Genomic DNA, 22267 nt, shown 5'->3' with positions numbered 1-22267 from the left:
TTCGACTCAGGTCATGATCCCGGGGTTGTGGGATCAAGACCCGCATCAGGTTCCCTGCTCAGCTTCTCCCTCTCCCTCTGTCAACTCCCTATGCTTGTTTGTTCTCCCTCTCTCTCTCTCTCTCTCTCTCAAATAAAATATTAAAAAAATAAACATAAACATGAAACTATAAATGTTCTAGAAAAAATTTCAGAGAAATACTGATATAATTATGACTGGATAAGACTTTTCTAAGCAAGAAACAAATCTTAAAACCATAAAGAAAAAAACTGATGGGCTTGACTACTCAAAATGCCAATGCTACTATACATCAACTTAAAGAAAACATATTAAAATTTTTCATTTATCAGATGGCAAAAAAATAACACTCTCTTTTGGTAAGATGATGAAATAATCAATTTTATTCAGTATAAGTACAATGGGCATTTCAGAAGGACAGTGCCTATATGTACAAACATTCTCAATGTACATTGCTTTAATCTAATACTTATATTCCTTATTACAGAAAAAAAACTACAATTATGAACTATGGAAGCATATGCATGTTCACAATAGGGTTACTTCTAAGAACAAATTTTATTTATTTATTTTTAGCAAAGGAGTAAAATGTATATTTTGAAAATATATTTTTTCCATTATGATATATGTCATATATGGAGAAAACTGCATAAAACTTACTTGTACAATTCAATGAATATTTATGAGGTGAAATGCATATAACCATCACTCAAGTCAATAAATTACACATGGCTAAAACCATAAAAATACTTCCATGTAACCTTCCTTGATTATAATCCCATTTCCTACGCCCAGAGGTAATTTACTATCCTGACTTTTGTAAAACCCATATTTTTTTTGTTTTTTTTTATATGTATTTTTATTGGAGTTAGATTTGCCAACATATAACACCCAGTGCTCATCCCATCAAGTGCCCCCTCAGTGCCCATCACCCAGTCACCCCATCCCCCCACCCACCTCCCCTTCCACTACCCCTTGTTCATTTCCCAGAGTTAGAAGTCTCCCATGTTTTATCACCCTCTCTGATTTTTCCCACTCATTTTCTCTCCTTTCCCCTATAATCCCTTTCACTATTTTTTATATTCCCTGTATGAGTGAAACCATATAATGATTGTCCTTCTCTGACTGACTTGCTTTACTCAGCATAATAGCCTCCAGTTCCATCCATGTCAAAGCAAATGGTGGGTATTCGTTGTTTCTAACGGCTGAGTAATATTCCACTGCATATACATTTATACCACAACTTCTTTATCCATTCATCTTTTAATGGACACCGAGGCTCCTTTCACAGTTTGGCTATTGTGGACATTGCTGCTATAAACATTGGGGTGCAGGTGTCTCAGCTTTTCATTGCATCTGTATCTTTGGGGTAAATCCCTACTAGACCATTCTCTTACACCATACACAAAGATAAACTCAAAATGGATAAAAGATCTAAATGTGAGACAAGAATCAATCAAAATCCTAGAGAGGAACACAGGCAACACCCTTTTTGAACTTGTGACAGGCAACTTCTTGCTAGATACAGCTATGAAGGCAAGGGAAACAAAAGCAAAAATGAACTATTGGGACTTCATCAAGATAAGAAGCTTTTGCACAGCAAAGGATACAGTCAACAAAACTAAAAGACAACCTACAGAATGGGAGAAGATATTTGCAAATGACATATCAGATAAAGGGCTAGTATCCGGGACAGCTATTAGAAATGACAAATACCCACCATTTGCTTCAACATGGATGGAACTGGAGGGTATTATGCTGAGTGAAGTAAGCCAGTCGGTGAAGGACAAACATTATATGTTCTCATTCATTTGGGGAATATAAATAATAGTGAAAGGGAATATAAGGGAAGGGAGAAGAAATGTGTGGGAAATATCAGAAAGGGAGACAGAACGTAAAGACTGCTAACTCTGGGAAACGAACTAGGGGTGGTGGAAGGCGAGAAGGGCGGGGGGGTGGGAGTGAATAGGTGACGGGCACTGGGGGTTATTCTGTATGTTAGTAAATTGAACACCAATAAAAAATAAATTAAAAAAAGGGCTAGTATCCAAGATCTATAAAGAACTTATGAAACTCAACACCCAAGAAACAAACAATCCAATCATGAAATGGGCAAAAGACAGGAACAGAAATTTCACCAAAGAAGACCTACACATGGCCAACAAGCACACGAGAAAATGCTCCGCATCACTGGCCATCAGGGCAATACAAATCAAAACCACAATGAGATACCACCTCACACCAGTGAGAATGTGGAAAATTAACATGACAGGAAACAACAAATGTTGGAGAGGATGTGGAGAAAGGGGAACCCTCTTGCACTGTTGGTGGGAATGTGAACTGGTACAGCCACTCTGGAAAACTGTATGGAGGTTCCTCAAAGAGTTAAAAATAGAGCTACCCTTCGACCCAGCAGTTGCACTTCTGGGTATTTACCCAAAAGATACAGATGCAGTGAAAAACCGAGACACCTGCACCCCGATGTTTATAGGAGCAATATCCACAGTAGCCAACTGTGGAAAAAGACTCAGTGTCCATCGAAAGAGGAATGGAGTGCGGCTTCGGTGGCTCAGTGGTTTAGTGCTGCCTTCAGCCCAGGGTGTGATCCTGGAGACCTGGGGTCGAATCCCACGTCGGACTACCTGCATGGACCCTCTTCTCCCTCTGCCTGTGCCTCTGCCTCTCTCTCTGTCTCTGTGTCCCTCATGATTAAATAAATTTGAAAAAGAGAAAGAGGAATGGATAAAGAACATATGGTTTATGTATGCAATGGAATATTACTCAGCCATTAAAAATGACAAATACCCACTACTTGCTTCAACATGGATGGAACTGGGGGGTATTATGCTGAGTGAAATAAGTCAATCGTAGAAGGACAAACATATGGTCTCATTCATTTGGGAAATATAAAAAATAGTGAAAGGGAATAAAGGGGAAAGGGGAAAATGAGTGGGAAATTCAGTGAGGGTGACAGGACTTGAGAGACGCCTAACTCTCGGAAAGGAACAAGGGGTAGTGGAAGGGGAAGTGGGTGGGTGAGGGGATGGGGTGACTGGGTGACGGGCACTGAGGGGGGCACTTGACGGGATGAGCACTGGATGTTATACTATATGTTGGCAAATTGATCTCCAATTTAAAAAATCCAAAAAAAAAAAAAAAAAAAGAACTCCTAAGTATGAATAAGTAATTTTTAGCAAGGTCAACACACCAATTCCAATATTTTATACCAGTAGTATACAAATGGAAAACTAAATTTTAAAAAATATCATTTACAATGGATCCAAGAAAAAAATTTTTGGTATAAATGTAATGAAACATGTACAGGATCTATATGGTAAAAAGACAGAAATCAAAGATAACCGAAATAAATGAAAGACATGTCACATTCATTGATATGGAAGATTCAACACAGAAAAGATGTCAATTCCTTCCAAATTCACCTACAGATGTGTGTTGATGATCCCCAAGACCACCTCCAGGTACAGTGATTCCTAGTCACAGGACTCCGCATATAGTCATAATCGCAGCTATGATTATTATATAACAAAAGATAGAAAGCAAAATCAAGTAAATGAGAACATGGGCAAAGCTTGCCAAAAACCAGATACAAGCTTTCAGGAATCCTACCCCAATAGAGTCAGTTGCTCAGGATACGTTTAATTCTTCCAGGAAGGAGATGTGACAATACAAGTAAAGTTCTGCCTACCAGGGAAACTCATTAATGACTCAATGCCTAAGATTTTACTGTGGGCTGGTCATTTAAACACCCTCTGCTTAGTATGTCCCCAAATTTCAGACTCACAAAAGGAAAGCAGGTGCTCATAATAAACCACACTGTTTATACAAAGAGTTTAGGCACAGTTATCATTGAGGGAGGTTTTTATAGCAGTACAGCAAACTGTTTACCAGTCAACTTCTCAGATGCCCAGACAAGGACCAACTTTGCAAAACAGGACTTTCTAAGGATAGCAGTATTTGGCCTGTTAACTCTTTTCTGCACAAGATGTAACTCAATTCCAATCAAAATCTCAACAGGATTTTTTTGTATATATAGACAAATTGATTCTAAAATTATATAGAAAAGCAAAGGAACTAGAATAACTAACAATTTGGGGGAAAAAAGAGTTGGAAGGATCACACTACCCAGTTTTAAGACTTACTATAAAATACAGGAATAAAGACAGTGTGATATTGGCAAAGTGACAGACACAGAGATCAGTAAAACAGAATAAAGTATAGAAATAAGTATAGAAATAGATCCACACAAATAAGGTCAGTAGATTTTTGGCAAAGCTGTAAAAGAAATTTGGTGGGGAAAAAAGTATATTTTCCCAAAAATGGTGTTAGAATAACCAGAAAGCCATACGCAAAAAAAATAATAAAAAAAATGGATTCGACCTTAAAAATTCATACTATTTATAAAATGAACTCAAAATGGATTACAGATTTAATATTAAAACTATAAAACTTGTAGATAAAATATGAGAAAATATTCATGACCTAGGTTTTGGGAAAGAATCCTTAAAGAGCACAATCCATAACAGAAAATCCTGAAAAACCAGACTTTATCAAAATTAAAAACTTTTGCTCTGTAAAAGACCCAAATAAGAGAATAAAAAGGCTACAGATTGGTAGGATATATTTGTAAATAACATATCCAACACAGGATTTATATATAGAATATGTAAAGAACTCTCAGTAACTTGATACAAAGAAAATAAACTACCCCATTTAAAAAAATGGGCAAGACTTAAAACACTTCACCAAAGAGGATATTTGGATGACAAGTGAGTATGATGTTCAACATTATTAGCCCTTGATGAAATGCAAATTAAAACTATGGTGAGATTCTTCTACTCACCTATTAGATGGCTAAAATTAATAAATACTAATACCAAGTGCTGACAAGGATACAGAGCAACTAGAACTCATGCACTATAGGTGGATCTCAAGGGAATTATAGTGAATGGTAAGTTATCTCAAAAGGTTATGTACTGTGTGATTCCCTTTATATAACATTTATGAAATTATAAAGTTATAGACATGAAAAACAAATTAGGAGTTCCCAGGGACAGGAGGGTGAGGGGAGGAAGACGGCTGTTGCCATAAAAGGGTAACATAAGGGATCTCTGTGGTAATGGAATAGTTTTGTATCTCAACTGTAGTGGCAGTGCTTATAAGATTTTTTTTTTGCTTATAAGATTTTTATGTTTGATAAAACTATACAGACTAAATACACACAACAAATAAAAACATGTAAAACTGATTAAATTTAAATAAGGCCTGTGGACCTTAATTATGACACTATAATATAGTTACGTAAAATGTTACCATTGGGAGAAAGTAGGTGAAGGGTATACAAGACTTCCTTAAGTTGTTTTTTGCAACTTCTCGTGAATCTTACTTTAAAACAAATATTGGGGTGCCTGGGTGGCTCAGTCAGTTAAGTGTCTGCCTTTGGCTCAGATCATGGGCCCGAAGTCCTGGGATCGAGCCCCAGCAGGTAGTGTGCATCTTCCTCTGTCCTTCCCCTGCTCATGAGTGCTTGTGCTCGCTCTCTTTCTCTCAAATAAATAAAATCTTTTAAAAATTAAATGTTAAAATTTCATAGAACTATATATCCAAAGGTCCACTTTACTGTTCAAAAATATAAAAATTAGAGTTATAAAAACAGTATACATATTTTCTAGAAATGTTATTCTCTATCAAAAGGTATACATTAACATCACTTATGGAGCCTTATAAAATATACATGCCCCTTTACCCAAAAAATACAAAAACATTAATTCAAAGGGATACATGCACCCCTATATTTATTGCAGCATTATTTACAATAGCCAAACTATGGAACCAGCCCAACTGTCTATCAATAGATGAACGGATAAAGAAGATGTGGTACATATACATAATGGGGTATTATTCAGCCATAAAAAAGAATGAAATCTTGCCATTTGTAATAACATGAATAGAGCTAGAGTGTATTATGCTAAGCGTAGTCAGTCCATGAGAGAAAGACAAATATCAGATGATCTTACTCATATTTGGAATTTAAGAAACAAAACAAAGAAGTAAAGAAAAAAAAGAGAAAGATAAGTCAAGAAACAGACTCTTAACTATAGAAAATAAACTGATGGTTACCAGAGGGGCAGTGGGTAGGGGATAGGTAAAATAGGTGAAGGGGATTAAAGAGCATACTTACCATGATGAATAAAATAAAGTAATAAGAAATGTTTTAAAATAACAAAAAATATATATGTATGTGCCTGGGACACACTCCCACAATTCTGATTTGATAGTATGGGATGGGACCTGGGCATTTGTGATTTTATGATCCATGCACTAAAGGTGCACCCCTAAAGTAGATGCTCATCACTTTAAAAGGAGGGATAATATACACGCACAAATATTAATAATCATGAGTTGCAGGATCACAGGTAATTATCTATGACTTTGCTATAACAAATGTGAATGTGCAATAAAAATAACAATAAAGTTTTTTTTAAAAAAGATTCAGTTCATCATTCCAGCTAATAGAGGTATTTTATCTGATATCCATTTATTTTGAACCCTATTCCAAGTCTCATGCCATGCAATATTTGATGAGGGTATGTTTTCTGTTCTCATCTATATCACTAATAAAAATGTTGATTAGAACAATGTCCATGGTGGGCACCTGGGTGGCTCAGTGGTTGAGCATCTGCTTTTGGCTCAGGTCGCGATCCCAGGGTCCTGGGATGGAGTCCCACGTCAGCCTCCCAACAGGGAGGCTGCTTCTCCCTCTGCCTATGTCTCTGCCTCTCTCTGTGTGTCTCTCATGAATAAATAAATAAAATCTTTTTTGAAAAAAAAAGAACAAAGTCCATGGCAATCCTATTACCTAATTTATTATTCTTCATTATTTCTATAAGATGAGAAGCATTTTCATGTTTTGCTGATATCCAAATATATCATGTCTACCATATTTTCCTAGTCTGTTACTTCGAAGTGACTCTGAACCACTCTCTGACACTCAATAAAGGATATTAAACTATATTACCTTTTCTTTCCAATTATATTGTTAAGACTCTTCTGGACATAGCCTATGCCTTATATTTTCTTACAAACTCCATAGCAAGCCATTCAATGCCATTCATCAACAAATATTTATTGGCACTCCACTATGTGCCAGGGACTATTCTGGACTATCCTTCCTTTGTGTAAACTGATAATTAAGTTTTCACAGCAGTATTCTCTCAACATCCAACCCTGAATAAATAGCTCCTGCCATGTCTGGTTCTGCCATGTCTGCCACACTGCCCTTCCTATTACCCAGTCTCACCCACAGCTTGAAAGACTTTGTCACTGACCTCTATTCAAATCACTAGATAGACTTTTACAAAATTCTGAGAATGATTAAACTACCATACCATCATTGCCTTTTCTACAAATATTCTCTCCTTCCACTGAGTTTTCATAGTATCTTATGTATAACATTCTTATAGTACCTAATATATTCTTTTTTTAATTTTACTTATCTTTCTGCATGTCTTATCCTGTCCCCTAGATCACAAGCTCCCTGAAGGCAGGAACCATGGGTCAGCTCTGTAGATCCGGAAAATTTTTACCATGCTTGGCATCTGGTGATACTGAATGAATAATCAATAAAGAGAAGAGCAGCCCCTTAAAGCAGCAGTTGCCAGGCTTACCTGCACCTCTACCAACCAGTCCACAAGAATGGCCCTCATGCAACTACTGATGTCAGTCTGCTTATTCATGTATTCTTTAAGTATGAACTTTTCCTGGAAGCAATAAAAACGAAATATTAATCCATAAACTCTTCTTATAGTTCAAAAATGGTAACTTATGAAAAAAGTACTTGCAACTAATCTCAGAAAAAGAAACTGTAACAACATAATTAACTTCTTCAGTTCTAATTCATTATTTTCAGCTGGTATCAGATAGGGGCAGATCAGAATATCCTTTTCCAGACAAGTTCTAGTTATCCTTAGGAAATGGTTGCACAGCATATTCAAGCATCAGGTTGGCTATCGAGGAGTCCAGGGAGAAAATGGAAATATGGGCAGGAATGCACATATAAAACTCTGGATGAATACCAAACAGGTTCTGCCCCTTCTTTGCAATTTAATCTAAGGCACAATGCCATGCTATGTAGAGCAGTGCTTCTCAAACTTTAACACATGGCACCTGGGGATCTTTAAAACTCACTTTCTAATTTAGAAGGCCAGGTGGGGCTAGGTTTCTGCATTTCTAACAAGATCCCAAGTGAAACTGACACTGCTGAGCTAAGGCCCATATGTGTAGTATAACAAAGTTATTTCTTACATCCTCCAGGCTGTACTAGAAAAAGTGAAGAATCTGGAATCAGTTAACCAAACATGATGCCTCTAGAGAAAAGACAAAATTTTCATCCTCCCTCTTATGCATGGCTTGCTAAAATTTTAGTTGGTAGATAATCTTGGTCCCATCTGTTCCGGAGAGAGAGAGAAGAAAACTTGGAGTCAATGAATTTTAGTGGTCAAGGAGACCGGCAGATCTCAAAGGAGGAAGAAAATTTCACCAGGTTGGAGAGTGATTTTACATATGATGCCAGATACTTGCATAGAAAGGGCAAAAGATTTCTGACAGCAGCCACTCAGAGACTACTAGACACTGTCTCCTCAACAATTAGAGTGCAGGCTTCAAGGTACTCAGACTTTTAGACCATATCCCAGCTCTACTGTATACTAGCTGTGTGACTCTTAGCAGTTTCTCCAATCTATAAAAAGGAGATAATAATACCATCATGAAATTATGGGGAGAAGATAATGTTATAAACCCCTTAGCCCCCAATGTCTAACTTACACTAAGCTACCAGTAGATGTCAGTTGTTGCTGTTATTATTTTAATCGTCATTATTACCTCCCCTTTCAACTTGCATTTGAAGGATGGAATGATGAGAATATGAAACCTAGAAATCCTCCCCCTCCAACAGCCACCTACATACCTCTCTCTCCTTCATGTAACTGAAGATATCCTTGGCATATATTGAGTTGAAAAATGGATCACCGTGGTTCCTGTCAATATCCTCCAATGGGGTCATCTGCTTGGAAATCACCAAAAAGATAATTAGGAGGATAAAGATTCTAAGGAAGGCTTAGCACACACACATAAAGCATGCACTCCTTTCTTCCCACTGTCATCTTCTGCTAAGGTTCCTCAAGCGACATATATCCTGGGCCACAACACAGTACCCCTTGGTCCTTCAATCCTCATACTGCTAAAGTGGCTAAGAAATGTTTAGTCCTTCTTGTACATGCCTGCTCTGCCCTAGGAACTAGGCACCATTTTTACAGGTAAGCTCAAGACTCTTCAGGAAAAATACTCTTATTTTACTATTTCAACTTATGTTACATATCTTCTTATGTCACTTGTTTTGTTCCAATGCTTTGATCTAACCCAATTAATCTTCTTGGTAGCCTTTTCCTCTCTTCTACACCTTTACCCAGTTTATTTTGCCTACAACAGGGGTATTTCTCCTCCTTCTTGCCAAATCTCATTCCTTCATCCTTCCAATTTACAATTAAATACCATCTTCTGTGGGAGATGCCTCTGTGGACATTACCCATCTTTGACTGGAGTCCACTGTAATGCAGACTGCAATTAATAAGAAAGGCAATTTCCTGACATGTACACACACACACACACACACACACACACACAAATATTCCAGATCCTTGTGGGTATTTCTGAAATAAATACTTGCTAATTGAGTACATTTCTATGCCAAATGGAAAGTCAAGAGATACCACAATGCCAACTTGATTTAGTATAGCTTACTATATACAGATCAATTGCTTAGGGAGGCAGGAAAAAAATCTCTTTGCCAGCAGCCACCTATAGGACAACAAAGAACACGTCATTTAATTTAAGAAGAGAGAACAGAATACCTCCTTCTGTGAGCTCTCGCCCCAAGATGAGGAAGGTTTATTGGAACTGGATTCACAAACACTGGACTTGCTTGTGGTACTCAACTTGCCCACACTGGACATGCCTGCTCTGGATTCAGGAGGAGTGCTGGGCACACGTGAGCTGGTTTCAACTTGGAGGATCAAGGAATCTTCAAGAGAGGTATCTTCCTTTTGGGTGGGATTCTCTTGCAAGGCCAATGGCTCCTTCAAAGACAACTCCTTCCCAGTGCTGTGTTTCTCATTCAAGGAAATTATCTCCTTGAAATGGAATGCTTCATTGAGGGTAGGTTTCTCCTGAAAGGACAATGGCTCCTTGAAAAGGGTCTCCTCCTCACTTCTGGGCTTCTCCTGCAAGGCCAAGGACTCCCTTAGGATGGCCTCCTCAATGCTGGGCTTCAGAAAAGCCAGTGGCTGTTTAATAAGGGATTCTTCATTGGTAATGTTCTCTTGCAAGGCCAACTGCTTCTTCAAGAGGAATACCTCCCCCTGAGCAGTGGGTTTCTTCTTTAAAGATAATTCCTTCTCAATGCTTGTTGCCACTTTAGTGGAGAGCTCCTCCTTCAGAATTGATGGTTTATTTAAAAGGGATTCCTCATCAGTAGTGTTTTTCTCCTGCAAAGTCAATAGCTTCTTCAAGGAGTCCTCCTTGGTTTGAGTCTTTTGCAAGCCCAAAGCCTTCCAGAAGAGGGATTCATCTTCGTTGGTAGGTTTAGCATGCAATGAAAATGGCTCCTGAGAAAGGAATTCCTCCTTAGTAGTAGGCCTCTCCTCTAAGGTCAATGGTTCCTTAATATAGGGCTCTTCTTCAGTGGTGGTCTTTTCTGGCAAGGTCAATGGCTTAGTTGAGAGGGATACCTCCTGTGGAGTGGTATGCTTCTCTTGCAGTACTGATGGATCCTGGAAGAGGAACTCCCCTTCAGTTGTAGACTTTTTATTAAAGGGCAATAGCTTCTTAAAGAGTGACTCTTCTTCAGAGGTGGTCTTCTCTGAGACCAGTGGCTTTTTTAAGAGGAATATCTTCCCCTGAGTGATTTCCTTTTTCTTTAAAGATAATGGTGTCTTGGTAAGGATTACCTCCTCAGCTAAAGACTTCTCCCTAAGTGACACTGGCTCCATAAAGAAGGAAGCCTTATCTTTGCTAATTATATTCTGCAAGTCCAACAGTTCTTGGCAGATGGACATCGTTATTTGAGTGGTACACTTCTTCTTCTTTAAAGATAAAGGCTCCTTGGTAGAGACCACCTCATTTGTGGTATGTGTCTTCCTAAAGGAAATTGGTTCCATAAGAAATTCATCTTCACTACTGACATTCTCCTGCAATGCCCCTGGCTTCTCCAAAAGGGCCACCTCCCCCTGCATGGTATGTTTCTCTTGCAACACAGGTGATTCCTTAAAGAAAGACTCCTCAATGGCGGACCTCTTTTTAAAGGACAATGGCTCCTTAATGTGTGTCTTCTCTCCAGAGGAGGTCTGCAATACTAGTGGCTTCATCAAGCAGGACCTCTTACCCTGAGCAGTAAACCTTTTCCTCTTCAGAGAGGATAGTTTCTTGGTGGGGGTTGCCTCCTCAGTGGTATGTTTCTTCTTAAAAGCCAAAGGCTCCTTTAAATGTGACTCCTCCTCAGTAAGTGTCTTCTGCAAGGTCAAGGCCTTCTTCAAGACAGACACCTCCTCCTGAGTGGTGTACTTCTCTTGCAACATGGACAGCTCAGTGGTGTTCTTCTTAAAGGACAGTGGCTCCTTAACAAATGACTCCTCTCCAGGGGTGGTCTTTTGCAATACTAGTGGCTTCTTCAAGTAGTACATCTTCCCCTGAATGGTACACTTCTTCTTTATAGGTAATGGCTTCTTGGTGGGGTTTGTCTCCTTGGTAGTACATTTCTTCCTAAGGAACATTGGCTCCATAAGAAATTTATCCTTACTGTCTTTCTCCTCCTGCAGTACCTGTGGCTTCTTCAAGAGGACCACCTCCCTATCAGTGGTGTGCTTCTCTTGCGATGCAGAAAACTCCTGGAAGAGAGACTCCTCCTTAGTGATAGGCTTCTTTTTAAAAGACAATGGCTCCTTAATGAGTGCCTTCTCTCCAGAGGTGTTCTGGGATTCTAATGGCTTTTTCAAGTGAGCCATCTTCCCCTGAGTAGTATACTTCTTTAAAGATAATGGCCTCAAGGTGAAGGTTGTCTCCTTCTTGGTAGGTTTCTTCTTGAAAGCCAGTGGCTCCTTAATGAGGGGGGACTCATCTTCAGAGTTGGTCTTCTGCAATACTAGTGGTTTCTTCATACGGGACACCTTCCCCAGAGTGATATACTTCTTCTTCTTTAAAGATAACATCTTCTTGGTGGGGGTTACATCGTCTGTTTTAGGCTTCTTTCTGAAGTTTGTTGGTTCCATAAAGAAGGAATTCTCTTCAACAGTGATGTCTTGCAAAGCCAAGTCCTCCTGATATGTGCACATCTTCTTTAAGGATAATGTTCCTTTGGTGATGGCTACCTCCTCAGTTTTATGCTTCTTCCCAAAAGTGATCAGCTTTACAACAAACTCATCATTGCTGTCAGCCTCCTCCTGTACAGATGTTGGTTTCTCCATGAGGGATATCTCTCCCTTATTTGTGAACTTCTTTAAAAACAATGACCTCTTGATAAGGCCTGTGTCCTCAGTAGTGGATTCCTCTTTTAAAATTAATGGCTTTCTGAAAAATGATGCCTCCTCAGTAGTGATTGTTCCGGAGGTGGTAGATCTCTCCAGAATGAGTGGTTTCTCTGTAATATTTGGTACCAAGGTAGTAGAGACTACTCCTGGTGAGGATTCCAGCTTATAACTGTAAAAGAAACAATGTCTGGGTAAGAAGAACATAGTTCCTAGAATCCTCAACAACCATCTCACTTTGTTGCTGTATTTACCAAAAGTATAAAAGAGGAAAGGGCTTCAACCTCAAGAGACAGATTAAAGGGTAAAAAAAATCATGGGTACCATAGTGAATCAAATAAGTAGTACACTGTATAATTTCTGTGGCCTAGGCTAGCTAGGTTCTCACACTTTTCTGAAAAATTCTTCCTGAAATCCATGTTAGGCTTTCTTATATATGAATTATTTCATTTATATACAAAGTCTTTATTATAATACCACATTGTACGAGTATGAGTTATCTGCTATTATATAAGTCTCCCTCACTAGCTGCATTTTTCTTTGTCTATAACCACCAGGCATCTGGTAAAATGCAGGCTGAAATTAATACTGCTTGAAGGCTTATGAGAGAATTATAAGAGAGAAGCTTATGAGAGGCTTATGAAGTCTTAGAAAAGAACGGTGGGCTGGTACTTAATGTTGGTGGTATCTAACCACATCCCCTTCAACCTAAGCTATTCATGAGATACTTTGCAGTGAAGAGAATAAAAAGACCAAAATAGACATTTGTTTAACATATGTCAGATTCAAAGCTTTTGTTTTGAACAGGATTTCATATTCAATTAGTGACTAACCTAGTATGACCAAATCACTGGAAGACTAGAAATCAGAATGAGAACTGAAGGCAAATACAATCATCAGTTTGAATAAGAGTAGGTGCGTCCAAACTAGATATCATATGATTGCATTTATAAGATATGTCCAGAATAGGCATACCCATAGAGAAATATCCATGAAAAAAAGCATATTGGTGGTTGCCTATAGCTAGAAAGGGGCAGGGAAGGGGGGTATAGAATGGGGGACTGGGAAATGAAAAGGGGCTACTAATGGGTTCAATTTTGGGGGCGTGGGCAGCCCCGTTGGCTCAGCAGTTTAGCGCTGCCTGCAGCCCAGGGAGTGATCCTGGAGACCCAGGATTGAGTCCCTCGTCGGGCTCCCTGAATGAAGCCTGCTTCTCCCTCTGCCTGTGTCTCTGCCTCTCTCTCTCTCCTCTCTGTGTATTCTCATGAATAAATAAATAAAATCTTTAAAAAAATAAAAATAAATAAAAAAAATAAAATTTGGGGGCGTGTTAAAAAGTTCTAAAATTAGATAGTGGTGATGGCTGTGCAACTCAATGAATATAATTTAAAAACCACTGTATTGTTTAAGAAAAAGAAGTACCTGGAGAGATTCCACATAGCCAGATAGATTCCAGGTCCCTCCCGATGAGAACTTTTAAAGGTTGTCTTCAGATAACCTAGTTATGATAAAGAGTATGCCTTCTGGAGCTGGACTGCTTGGATTCAAATCCTGGCTCCTCCACTTACTGGCTGGGTAACCTTGAGCAAGTTATCTGTGCTTCACTTTTTTCACCTATACAATGGGGATATTACCTCCTTCATACGGTTGATGTGAAGATTTGATTAATTAATAGGCAATGAAAACATGTAAAACAAAGAACAGTTCAAAACAACTGCATGCCAATTAATCAGATAACTTAGACGAAATGGACAAATTCCTGAGAAGACACAAACTGACTTAAAAAGAAAACAGAAAAAAAAAAAAAAGAAAACAGAAAATCTGAGTAGACCTATAATAACTAAAAACATTGAATTAATATAAAAACTACCCATGAGAACATAAAAAATAGTGAAACGGAATAAAGGGGAAAGGAGAAAAAATGAGTGGGAAATATCAGAAAGGGAGACAGAACATGAGAGACTCCTTACTCTGGGAAATGAACAAAGGGTGGTGGAAAGGGAGGTGGGTGGGGGGTGGGAGTGACTGGGTGACGGGCACTGAGGGGGGCACTTGATGGGATGAGCACTGGGTGTTATGCTATACATTGGCAAATTGAACTCCAATAAAAAAAATAAATGTTATATATATATATATATATATATATAAACAAACTACCCATGAAGAATAGTCTAGGCTGAGATGGTTTTGCTGGGGAATTCTACCAAACTTCTAAAGAAGAATTAATACCAGTTTGTCATAAAGAAACCCAAGAAATAGAAGATATAAAAACAGTTACCAACTCATTCTATAAAACCGTATTTCTCTGATACCAAACAAAGATATCACAAGAAAATTATAATGTGGTATCTCTTAAAAATACAGGTGCAAAAATCCTCCACAAAATACTAGCAAACCAAATCCAGCAACAAATAAAAGTATTATACATCATGACTAAGTGGGATTTGTCCCAGGAATACAAGATTATTTTAACATCCAAAAAATCGTATATCAAACTATATTAATGGAATATAAAACAAAAGCAACATGATCATCTCAATAGATCCAGAAAAATAATTTGACAAAATACAACACCCTTTCATGACAAAGCACTCAATAGACTAGGATTAGAAAGGAGATTCCTCAACTTGATAAAGGGCATCTATGAAAAACTCAAAGCTAATATCATACTTAAGGGTAAGAGACTAATGCTTTCCCCATAAAACCAGGGAAAAGAAAAGGGTATCCAACTCTTCTTTAGGGGATGGGATATTTGTAGTGTAGCAGTCATATAACATTGCTGAAGCTTTAGGACAATGCCCCTCTAATTCTCTGAATAAATTCCAAACTCTTTGCCATAATCTGCAAGGCCCTGGTGATCTGGTTCCTGTTTGCCTCTCCAAATTCATCTCTTAAGAAACAATAGTATAGGAAATAGGTATTGAGTATCTATAATATCATAGGTCTGGGGTGATCAGAGTAGGCTTCCTTGATAGAGTGACCAACTGTCCTTGTTTGTGACTGAGAGGGTTCCTGGTATGCAGTATTAAAACTTGGCAAATCTTAGAAAAACCAGAATAAGTTGGCCACTCAATTCTTAGAAGACAAGGATATCCAACTCTTGACACTTCCATTCAACATAGTACTAGAGGTTCTAGCCAGGGAAACTAGGCAAGAAAATAAAATAAAAGGCCTCCAGATTGAAAAGGAAGAAATAAAACTATGTGTATTAGATGACATGATTTATATATAGAAAATCATAGGAATCCACACAAAAACTATTAGAACTAATATACAAGTTTAGCAAGGTTCCATGATACAAGGATCAATATACCAAAATCATACATGTTTCCATATCCTTGCAATGAACAGTATAAAAATGAAATTAGGAAAACAATTCTATTTACAACACCATCAAGGAGAATAAAATGCTTAGAAATAAATTTAACAAAAGAAATACAAAACATATTCTGAAAACCACAAAAATGTTGAAAGAAATTAAAGATCTAAATAAATAAAAAGATATCCCATGTTTGCGGGTTGGAAGACTTAATTTTAAAATGGTAATACTCCCCAAATTGATTTATAAGTTCAAGACAATTTCCGTAAGAATTCCAGCTGGCTTATAAGTGGACACGGACAAGCTGATTCTAAAATTTACAAGGAATTGCAAAGAACCCAAAATAGTCAAAACAATCTTGAAAAAGAGGGAAAAGTTGGAGGAGTCACACTTCCTAATTTCAAAATGCACTACAGAGCAACAACAACCAAAATAATATGGTATTGGCATAATGACAGACATGTAGATCAATGGAATAAAACTGAGACTTCAGAAAAAAACACTTGCATTTATAGTCATTTGATTTTTGACAAGGATGCCAAGATAATTAGGTGGAGAAAGATTAGTCTTTTTAACAAATGGTGCCAGGAAAACTGGATATCTACATATAAAACAATGAAGTTAGACCCCTAACACACACTAACAACAAAAATTAACTCAGAAGGAATCAATAACCTAAGAGCTAAAACTTTAAGGTTCTGAAAAGAAAATATTAAATCTCTATAACCTCATATCTGGCAATGGTCTCTCAGGACACCAAAAGCATAAGCAATAAAGCAAAAAAAACAAGTTGGACTTCATCAAAATTAAAAACTTTTGTGCCTCAAAATGATATCAACAAGAAAATGAAAAGACAACTCACATAATAGATGGAAATATTTGCAAATTACATATCTGATCAAGGACTTGTATCTAAAAATATGAAGAACTCTTACAACTCAATAATGAAAAGCTCAACAACTAAATTTTTTAATGGGCAGAGGATCTGATAGACATTCCTTCAAAAAAGTATTCAAGTGGGCAAATAAGCACATGAAAGATGCTCATCATTAGTCATCAGAAAAATGCAAATCTAAAGCACAGTGAGATATCACTTCACACCCACTAGAACAGCCGTAATAAAAAAAAAAAAATAGTAGGGTTGGCAAGGGTGTAGAAAATTGGAAACCCTCATACAGTGCTGTTAGGAATGTAAAATAGTGCCACCACTATGAGATACAGTTTGGCAGTTCCTCATTGAGTTCAACACAGAATTACCATATGACCCAACAATTACATTCCTAGGTATACATACAAAATAACTGAAAATAAGTCATAGCCACACTATTCACAATAACCAAAAGGTCAAAACAATCCAAATATCCATCAACTGAAGACTAGATAAAAAAGTATGGTATATTCATACAATGGAATATTATTGGTCGATAAAAAGGAATGAAGTACTGATACCTGAAACAATATGGATTAACCTTGAAAACACTATACTAAATGAAAAAAGCTAAACACATGAGATCACACATTGTATAATTTCATTTATATGAAATGTCCAGAATAGGCAAATCTATAGAAACAGAAAGTAGATTAGTGATTGCCTAAGCTGGGGAGGATGGGGTAATTGAGAGGAAATAGCTTAAGATACAGGCTAGTTGGGTTTTGTTTTTCGGATTCATGAAAATGTTCTAAAATTCACTGCGGTGATGGTTGCATTAACTTCAAATATACTGAAAGCTACTGAACTACACACATTAAATGGGTGAATTGTATGGTGTGTAAATTATATCTCAATAAAGCTGTTAGCAAAAAGCCCCACTTAGAATAATGTGTGATTATAGTAAGCTCTTGATAAATGTCAGCTACTAGTTCTAGTGCTATTATTAAGGTCCATTCCACTGAACCCTGAATGAAGGCAAGAATGTTTATGGTATTTTGTGAGGATTTCCCTGCTAAAGTCAGAATTATAAAAGAAATTCAAAAGAAAATAATACAGGGACTTAAAGTCAAAGTACACATAGAAATCCCAGGAATTTCATTTCAGCAAGAAACTAAGTAGGGATAAATGCTAATCTGGTTTGGTTTCTTTCGGCCAGGTAATTAGAAAAGTGTCCTGTGGACCTAACACGAAAATTTTCTGGAATTCCCCAACCTTTTTCTCTTACCCTTTGGAACCCATGCTTCAGCCTACTATAGCTATCTTGCTAATTCCTTCTCTTTTTTCCTGAAAATAATTCCCACTGGGATGAGGAGAGGCTATAGAAAGGACTCACTCCACTCTCTAACTCTTCTTCTAATAAAAGTTTTCCTAGGGGTAAATCCTTCTTCTAATCCAAATGAGAATACTCCTATCTATTTGCAGAACCTGTGAGCAATTCCCTATAACACTGGAAAACATAGGTTTTTGGCCTGGAGAGATAGTAATTTCTCTCTAGTAATAAGAGACAAACCTCTCCCAAAAGCTTCTGAGATAAGCAGACTGGCAAGCTATCAGCCAGCTGCTGAGTATCCCCCGAAAAGTTGCCCCCACAATCTCAAGCACAGACTAGCTCAAACAGGGACTGAATTACTAAAAGAGAAAAAAGATGAGCACAAGACCTTTGAGTAAACCTCCCAATGACAACAGCTCTTTCAATATGCACATTCCATGGAAAGAGAGAGAAGAGGCCTATAATACTTCAGTAACCACAGCTAGGTCCACCTCAGCACCCAGAGGTTAATGTGGTAATCACTACCATGGCTCACTAAACATGTTCTCGATGTGGAATAAAAGGAGGTCAAAGGATGTCATGTACTCTCCTTTACCAGCTAAAACACTACCTTCTGAGTCCCTTCTTACTCACCTTACCATATTCACCTCATTGCTTTTGGCCAAACCAAGAGCAGGTGTGTTCCCTTTTATCTTCTTGGGAACATCTTTAACAAACTCCTTATTGGCTTCCTTCTTGAGCTGGGCAGGTTGACTTTGAGAAGCCTGCAAAAATAAATAAGTAAATAAAAATAGTGGGGAGGGGCTGGGGAAGAAGGAAGAAAGGAAATCTAGAGAACTACAATTTACCTAATAAGTAGCTATAGAAAAGTTCTGACTCACATTCCCACCATGAACACATTGGGTGTTCCAAGGAATAATAATCAAGACATTTCACAACCAGTGTGGCACTTGTGCAAACCAATCACAATGGAAGCTAGCAGTATAGTAGTACTGCTACATATTAGGCAAAAAGCAGCTTTAAATGTTTCCAAAATACATAGAATATAGTTCTGATCTCATTGTCAGGCATAAGGACTGGCAAATTCCCCAAATGATGTTTTGTTAATATCACATTCCACTTTCACTCCATAAAATGTTCAGAGGGAGAGAAATATTATATAACTGGCTTTGCTACCCGGGTATACCAAGATCAGCTAGCGTTTCAGGGTAGACCTCTAACACAACACTACCTGTAATACATCTATCCCATTTCATTGAGGGGATATTTATTTAACATGGGGCTCTGGGGAGCTCCACCATAAATGCTAATCTTAACTAATTCTATTAAACAATAGAGGAGATCCTGAGATTATGAATAATATCAGTAAAAATAATTTTTTAAAATTTTTATTTATTTATGATAGTCACACACAGAGAGAGAGAGGCAGAGACATAGGCAGAGGGAGAAGCAGGCTCCATGCACAGGGAGCCCGACGTGGGATTCGATCCCGGGTCTCCAGGATCGTGCCCTGGGCCAAAGGCAGGCGCTAAACCGCTGCGCCACTCAGGGATCCCAGTAAAAATAAATTTAAAATGCCTTTAAAATGAAACTGGTACGCCTGGGTGGCTCAGTGGTTAAGTGTCTGCCTTTGGCTCAGGCATGATCCTGGAGTTCCAGGATCGAGTCCCACATCAGGCTCCCTGCATGGAGCCTGCTTCTCCCTCTGCCTATGTCTCTGCCTCTCTATCTCTAGGTATCTCTCATGAATAAATAAATAAAATCTTTTAAAATAAAATAAACTGAACCTAATTATATTCCAAATAAATACCATAACCATACCCTACGGGAGAAAGAAAACAGAAGAAAATATAAGAAACAACTAATCCAAGTAAACAGAGTATTGGACTATATACCCTCAACATACACATCCTCAATCAGGATGGGTTTGTGGGGTGGCAGAGAATATTGCAATAAATCTGGAACTCTTTTTAACAGGTTTATTATGGTGGTATGGATGAAATAATTTTGAAACCCTTTCAGATGTGTTATAGTATTGAGTAAATGTGTTGATGTCTTCATTGTAGAAGAAGGAATATACAAATATGGATTGGGGAATGCAAGGAAAAATCCTACATATTGGAATGGGAGCTGTGCAAATTCATGATTTCTTAAATAGGTGTATGTATATATACATTTTGAGTAGACAGGTATATGTACATATGTGTGTGCATCTGTGTATGTAGATAGATGTATATGTATGTTTAAGTACATATATATGTGTATGTGTATATAAAGATTTAGTTTAGACAAAAATCATCAGTGGATGCTAAATCTAGGGGAAATTTTGATGAAGAGCAGGTTATTTGCAGGCTCTTAAGTGTGACCCACATACCACTTATTAGTTGCAAAAGGAAAAAAATAAACAGTAATTATACAGAGGGAAGCCAGACAACACCTTGACTGGGTAATCAAAATTTAATATCACCATTGAGGGATAGATGGATATCATGTGCCTCCAGATGTGATATTCTCAGAAGGACAGAGTATCTCAGAATATCCTAGCACCAGTATCACCTACACAGTATCCCAGCCCAAGAATGTATAACATCAATCTAGTCACATGGAAACATCAGACAAACACAAAATGAGGAATGTTCTATTTTTAAAAGGGTATCTAGGTAGGACTGTATTCTTCAAAAATAGTAATGTCAATAGAAAACGAAGGCAGGCTATGGAAATGTTCCATATTAAAAGCAGCTAGAGAAATGACAAGTAAATATTCCCTTACTAGAGGATAAAAATGCTTGTAACATTGACCTTAGAAGGTCAACCGGAAAAATTGGAATATGGATAACAAATCACATAAAAATGTTATCGACGTAAATGTATAAAGTTGTTAACAGTACTGTGACAATTTCTCTGGGAGGTGTGAGTGGCTCAGTCAGTTGAGCTTCTGACTCTTGGTTTTGGCTCAGGTCATGATTTCAGGGTCATGGGATCAAGCCCCACACTGGACTCTAGGCTTAGTGGGGAGTCTGCTTGAGATTCTCTCCTCCTTTTGTCCCTCCCCTTGCTCACTCACTCCCTCTAAAATAAATAAATAAATGTTTTTTAAAAAAAAAAAAACAATTTGAGGAAATAAACACTGAAATACTTAGGAGTAAAGAGCCATGATGTATGTAAGCAAATGGGATAAAATGTTGACTACAGGTTAATCTAAGTGAAGAGTATATGTATATTATTTATACTACTTTTATTTTTGCAATTTTTTGTAAACTTGAAATTATTTCCAAATGAAATATTTTAAAATATGCCTTTGTATCATCAGATCATAATAAGCAACTGCGATCCAACAGGGATATCTTTCTTAGGCCCTCAAGCCATCCACCTCTGCTCCTCAAATAGTTTGGCACCGTTTTCATTTTATCTTCTTACCTAAAGTTTTACAAACCCTCTATATATATGGAACTGAGATTCAGAATTGGAAAAGAGTTGCATTCTTGGAAGGAGAGAGATGGAGACCCCAACACCTGGGGTGAAACGCTCTACTTGCCATATGTGAAAGTTCAAAGCACTAATGTTCTCAGATCTAAACTCAAGGGGACCTTAATCTGAACTTCCTTTCAACTATTTCTCCAAAAAAATAAGAAAAATGTGTCCTACTGACACAAAACCATTTAGGTAAATGTAAATATATTCCTATCTCCTTGTCTACTGGCTTAGAACCAGCTCTTATACATCAAAAGCCTTTCCCATGCTGGAATGATAAAGGAGAGGAAAAGAAAAACACAGCAGATAAATTAAAACAGATCAACTCTTTTGACAGACCCAGACCTCACTAGTGAATGCTGAGGAAAGAAAACAGGTATGTGGACATGTAGACTTAGTATACTGACAGGAATACAGACAGGAAAAAGCAAATAATCATATAGGGAATCCCCAAAATTCAGAGCTCAAATAGATGAACTCAGACATCTGCAGAAATGCCCAATCCTAGGAATGGCTTAGGCACACTGTAATGATTGAAATTTCTCTGGAAAACACCAAGGACCATTCAAGGCTACCAAAGTGAATCTTCAAAACTTGAATTCAAGAAGTTGCTGCGGCCAAGTTCAAAAAGGGTGTTGCCTGTGTTCTCCTCTAGGATTTTGATG

At 37.7% G+C, this 22267-nt stretch overlaps 1 protein-coding gene across 7 annotated transcripts in view; it reads right to left on the bottom strand.

Annotated features, from left to right (window-relative positions):
- The window catches only part of CCNB3 (cyclin B3), an 88020-nt gene that overhangs the window by 43427 nt on the left and 22326 nt on the right, over window positions 1–22267 (bottom strand). For 5 of the 7 annotated variants that reach the window (XR_007409241.1, XM_049107054.1, XM_049107053.1 and 2 more), the window contains exons 4-7: window positions 18765–18895; window positions 9945–12783; window positions 9002–9097; window positions 7704–7796 (exon numbers count right to left, since the gene is read on the bottom strand). Coding sequence is in view for 6 of the 7 variants with exons in the window: in XM_049107054.1 (XP_048963011.1) it covers window positions 7704–7796; window positions 9002–9097; window positions 9945–12783; window positions 18765–18895 (3159 nt within the window). In the remaining variant the exon portion in view is untranslated. Of the gene's footprint in view, window positions 1–3339; window positions 3546–7703; window positions 7797–8317; window positions 8484–9001; window positions 9098–9944; window positions 12784–18764; window positions 18896–22267 lie in introns of those variants that run through there. The other 2 variants (XM_049107055.1, XM_049107056.1) reach the window with 2 other exon arrangements.

The sequence above is a fragment of the Canis lupus genome, chromosome X (assembly GCF_003254725.2).
Source record: "Canis lupus dingo isolate Sandy chromosome X, ASM325472v2, whole genome shotgun sequence".
In the NCBI taxonomy this organism is placed as follows: domain Eukaryota; kingdom Metazoa; phylum Chordata; class Mammalia; order Carnivora; family Canidae; genus Canis; species Canis lupus.
This window is presented reverse-complemented; position numbering and strand designations above follow the sequence as displayed.